Genomic DNA, 4,698 nt, shown 5'->3' on the forward strand with positions numbered 1-4,698 from the left:
CAGAAAAGGGCCAGGCCCTACTCTATACAACAGATCACAGTTTCCTTTCCTACCACAAGGTTCAGCGTGACCATCGCTGATCCTTCCCAGCAATGACACACCGTAAATATCCATGGACGGTATCATCAACACAGTGTATAGGAGATGCTCTGCTGCTGACACCTCATGGTTTCTAATGCTTCCTTATGAGGAATACAATCTTCAGTGGTGATGTGGGAACCTCTAAACAGCAATGGCATTGACTTTGTGCTCCAAGCTCCAAAACTCTGGCAAGGACACTACTCTAATACATGATACTGCCTGTGTAGGAGAATGTTACTTAAAAATTGGTGGGGAAAGGTGATTCATGGATTTTGGGGGCTATTTGTTTGTTTCTTCATTACAGAAGTGAAAATTTCCACTTTTAAAGACCTTTTAAGTCTTGATCATTGATGTAACGATTGATGCAAATTCTGAGAAAACACCAAAAAAGGACAGTGTACTTCACACTCGCTCTCTGGTCAGAAATGCAAATCCTCAGGAACGTGGGCAGCAGGAAAACTACAGAAAAATTTCCCTCTTGAAACACATACTTTGGGTCACACTCTTCTCCCTGAACGCTTTATACTACTAACCAGAACAGCATGATACTTGCAAAACAAACATAGGAAGATCATAGGAAATCGTGGCCACAACTACCCTATTTTCTAAATGAGTCTCATAGTAGAATGATAATAGAGAACTTTTGTCCTTCAATATCCACTTTACACCTTGCATCATACCTTCATATGACCATAATTAAGGTGGAGGAGGGCCGTTTTCAATAAAAAGACAAATGAATACCAGCACGGTTATCAGGCAGCAAAGGCTATGAGGTGATCCATCCACAGCGCCTGCGAGTCTGTCACCAACACAGCCTGGCTGTCTTGAACCCCTTCACCCAAATGGGGTGGAAATGCTACACATGAGAAACAGAACCCCCTTGCTGTCTGCAAATCTCACAACTCCAGCACCTCATGTGGCACAGAAAAGTAATTTAATTCCAGAGCAGAATTCACATTTAGAGCACCTACAGTAAATGCACAGGGACGCTGCCTTATCTATATTCTGGACCCTCTCAGAAAGAGCCGGGGGCTCCAGCAAGGTCGTGGTGACAGATGCAAATGTGCCTTTGGCATCCTTAAGGACCCGCTAAGTACCCAACGTCCGTAAGCCGTGGGAACTGAGCCCGGCTTCAAAGAGCAGCTTCTCAAGAGGGCGGATGAAAAGGAGCAGAGAAGGGAATGAAGGAAGGACCACTGACCGTGTCGAGGAGAGCGGAGGGCTCCGGCTGCGTGTCCTTGGGCGCGGGGCCGGGCGGCGGCGGAGGGAAGTTGGGGCTGAAAACCATGAGGTCGCTCTTGGCCGCGCCGTCCGCCACGCACAGGCTGCGGCTGTGGCGCTGCGAGTACGACCAGCTGCCCACTTCGCTGGCGCACACGAGCGTCGTGGGCCCGGGCCCCGAGAGCACGGCCGCCCGCGGCGCCCAGCGCGACGCCCCGTACAGCACCACGGCCAGCAGGAAGAGGCTCGACACCGCGCAGATGGCCACCACCAGCCACACGTTGGTCGCCGCGCTCGCCGCGCCGGGGCCGAGCTCCACGCCCAGCGCCGACCGCGACACCGACGACGACGACGACGACGACGAGGATCCCGCGGCCGCGGCCGCCGCCGCCTCGGCGGCCTCGACCAGCGACACGCTGAGCGTGGCCGTGGCCGAGCGCGCCGGCTCGCCGTGGTCGCGCACGACGATCAGCAGCCTCTGGCGAGGCCCGTCCGCCTCGTCCAGCGCCCGCGCCGTGCTCACCTCGCCGCTGTAGAGCCCCACGCGGAACGGGCCCTTGCCCCGCGGCTCCCACAGCTCGTAGCGCAGCCACGCGTTGTAGCCCGAGTCGGCGTCCACGGCGCGGATCTTCGCCACCACCTGCCCCGCCGGCGCCCCCCACGCCGCCCACGCCCACAGCGTGCCCGACTCCGAGCCCGCGCCCGCCGCCGCCGCCGCCTCCGCTGCCGCCACGCCGCCCGCCTCCGGTGCCGAGCCCGCGGGCGGCAGCAGCGCCGGCGCGTTGTCGTTCTCGTCCAGCACGAAGAGCTGCACCGTGGCGTTGCCGCACAGCGGCGGCTCCCCCGCGTCCACCGCGCGCACCTCGAACTGCAGCACCTGCAGCTCCTCGTAGTCCAGGGGCCGCAGCGCCCACAGACGCCCGCTCTCCGCGTCCACCGACACGTAGCTCGACGCCGCCCGCCAGCCGCCGCCGCCCGCGCCGCCCTCCCACACCGAGTAGCTGACGCGCCCGTTGCCCGCCTCGTCCGGGTCCCGCGCCCACAGCCGCGCCAGCTCCGCGCCCGCCGCGTTGTTCTCCCGCGCCAGCACCGTGTACACGGCCTGCGCGAACGCGGGCGCGTTGTCGTTCACGTCCGACACCGGCACCCGCAGCCCGCGGCTGGCGCGCAGCGCCGGCGCCCCGCCGTCCTCCGCACGCACCTCCACCTCGTACTCCGACACCCGCTCCCGGTCCAGCGCCTCGCGCAGCACCAGCGAGTACGAGCCCGCGAACGTCGCCTCCAGACCGAACGGCGACGCCGGCCACACCCAGCACCGCACGCGCCCGTTCTCCCCCGAGTCCCGGTCCGACACGCTCAGCAGGGCCACCACCGTCCCCACCGACGCGTCCTCCGCCACCGGCACCGACAGCGACGTCACCCACACCTCCGGCGCGTTGTCGTTCACGTCCAGCACCTCCAGCACCACCTTGCAGTGACCCGACAGCGGGGGCGTTCCCTTGTCTGTTGCGTCCACTTGCAGGCGGTAGAGACTAACATCCTCGAAGTCTAAGTCACCCGTAAGATGGATCTCTCCGCTATTTTTGTCAATTCGGAAAACGTCTCTTCCATTCTGCGGGGACAGGGTCTGGAGCGAATAGGAGATATTACTGTTCACCCCCTCATCCAGATCCGTGGCATTTAGTCTAATCACCAAAGTGCCGCGTTCTGCGTTTTCGGGCAGCTGCACTTTATACACCGTCTGATTGAACTGGGGCATGTTGTCGTTCACATCCAGCACCGAGATCACCAGCTCCATTGTTCCCGTCAGAGACGGCCGGCCCCCGTCACTCGCTGTCAGCACCAACCGGTGCACGGGAATCGTCTCGCGGTCCAGAGATTTCCTGAGGACCAGGAATAAGGACTCACCGTCCTCCTCCGTTTTTTGTAAATCCAGGGAGAAATGCTCGCTGGGACTGAGTGTGTAGGAGAGCTGCGCGTTCGCTCCGATATCCGCATCCGTCGCGCCCTCCAGAGGGAAACGAGACCCCGGCAGAGTGGTCAGTTCAGTGATGCTGATGTTTTTGCGGGCGGCGGGGAAGATGGGGGCATTGTCGTTGATGTCGGTGACCTCCAGCTCCACATGGAAGACGCGCAGCGGCCGCTCCAGCAGCACCTCCAGGCGCAGCGCGCACGGCGCGCTCTTGCCGCACAGCTCCTCCCGGTCGAGCCGCGAGCTCACCAGCAGCGCGCCGCTCGCCCCGCTCACCTCCACGCTCGCCCGCCGGCCCTGCGCCACCAGCCGCAGCCGCCGCGCCTCCGCCTCGCCCGCCTCCAGGCCCAGGTCCTGCGCCAGACGGCCCACCACCGTGCCGGCCTTGGCTTCCTCCGCCACCGAGTAGCGCACCTGCCCGCCCGCCAGCGCCCAGGCCGCCTGCAGCACCAGCACCCGCAGCACCGCCGCACACCAGCGCTCTCCCATCGCCGCCGCCGCCGCCGCTGTGGCCGCCGCCGCTCTGGCTGCCGGCCCCGGCCCGGGCCCCGCACGGCTCCCCGCCGCCGCCCGGACGCACCGGCTCTGCTGCCCGGCCCGCGCCGCCCCCCCGCGCTCACAGCCGGGCTCTCCGCCGCACCGGGGCGGAGCCGCCCACACGCCGTTCCTGAGCCTGCAGCGACACCGTGCGCTGCTCCGCCGCCTCACCCGATCCGCCACAGCGCCGCTGCCTCCGCTCCGTTAAGGCAATCCTCTCTGTCGTCTGCTCCTCTTTTTTTTCTTATCTCCTTTTCTTTATCGATTTCTATTTACTTGCATAGGTTCATTTCTTTCCCTCTTCTCCTTCCTTTCTTCCTTCCGTTATTTGCCTGGATTTCATCGGTTTGCCTTTCCTTTTCCTTCCCTACTCTTTCCTTTATAGTCTTCCTGTTCTTTTCTATTGCTTCCTCTCCTCGTTGTCCTTTTCATTTATTGCCCTGCCCTAATCTTTAAGCAATCTTCACTTCCTTTCCAATCTTCGCTCTTCTTTACCCCCGTCGGCAATTTGCCAGTTGCCACCTGCGACGCGTCTGAGACGCAGCAGAGCTATCCGAGCTAGTTATGGTATATCTCCACTAATTATGGTATATCAGCGCCGGGGCGCGGTGCTCCAACCGGTGGGAAGGCTGTTAGGAGTCAACTCTGCTCTAATCATAAGGTCGGTGTCTGCTAATCAGGTCCTTTATCTTTCTTCTTTTTTCTTCCATTCTCTTTTTTCTTTGTTACTTCCTTGCTCCCTTTCTGTCTTACCATTTACTTGTATAGTCACCTTTCTTGATATATGCTTTTCTCCTTATTATACTTTTGTTATTCTTTCTATTCTTCTTTCTCTCTTTCCCTTCTTTTTCCTGGTTCTCTTTCCCTATGCCTTCTTCATGCTTTCA

The 4,698-nt window shown here is 60.3% G+C and overlaps 1 protein-coding gene across 1 annotated transcript; it reads right to left on the bottom strand.

Moving 5' to 3' along the window:
• Window positions 1-1,093: 1,093 nt before the first annotated feature.
• LOC128795651 (protocadherin alpha-6-like) lies at window positions 1,094-3,796 on the bottom strand. Its single transcript, XM_053956634.1, has one exon. It carries the CDS (start codon window positions 3,761-3,763, stop codon window positions 1,229-1,231), a length of 2,535 nt encoding a protein of 844 aa, XP_053812609.1. The 5' UTR covers window positions 3,764-3,796; the 3' UTR covers window positions 1,094-1,228.
• Window positions 3,797-4,698: the final 902 nt, after the last annotated feature.

Source organism: Vidua chalybeata, chromosome 15 (assembly GCF_026979565.1).
Source record: "Vidua chalybeata isolate OUT-0048 chromosome 15, bVidCha1 merged haplotype, whole genome shotgun sequence".
NCBI lineage: Eukaryota > Metazoa > Chordata > Aves > Passeriformes > Viduidae > Vidua > Vidua chalybeata.

Bases quoted from the DNA above. Each gene is read 5' to 3' on its own strand.
- LOC128795651 (XM_053956634.1), bottom strand. From the start codon at position 3,763: ATGGGAGAGCGCTGGTGTGCGGCGGTGCTGCGGGTGCTGGTGCTGCAG.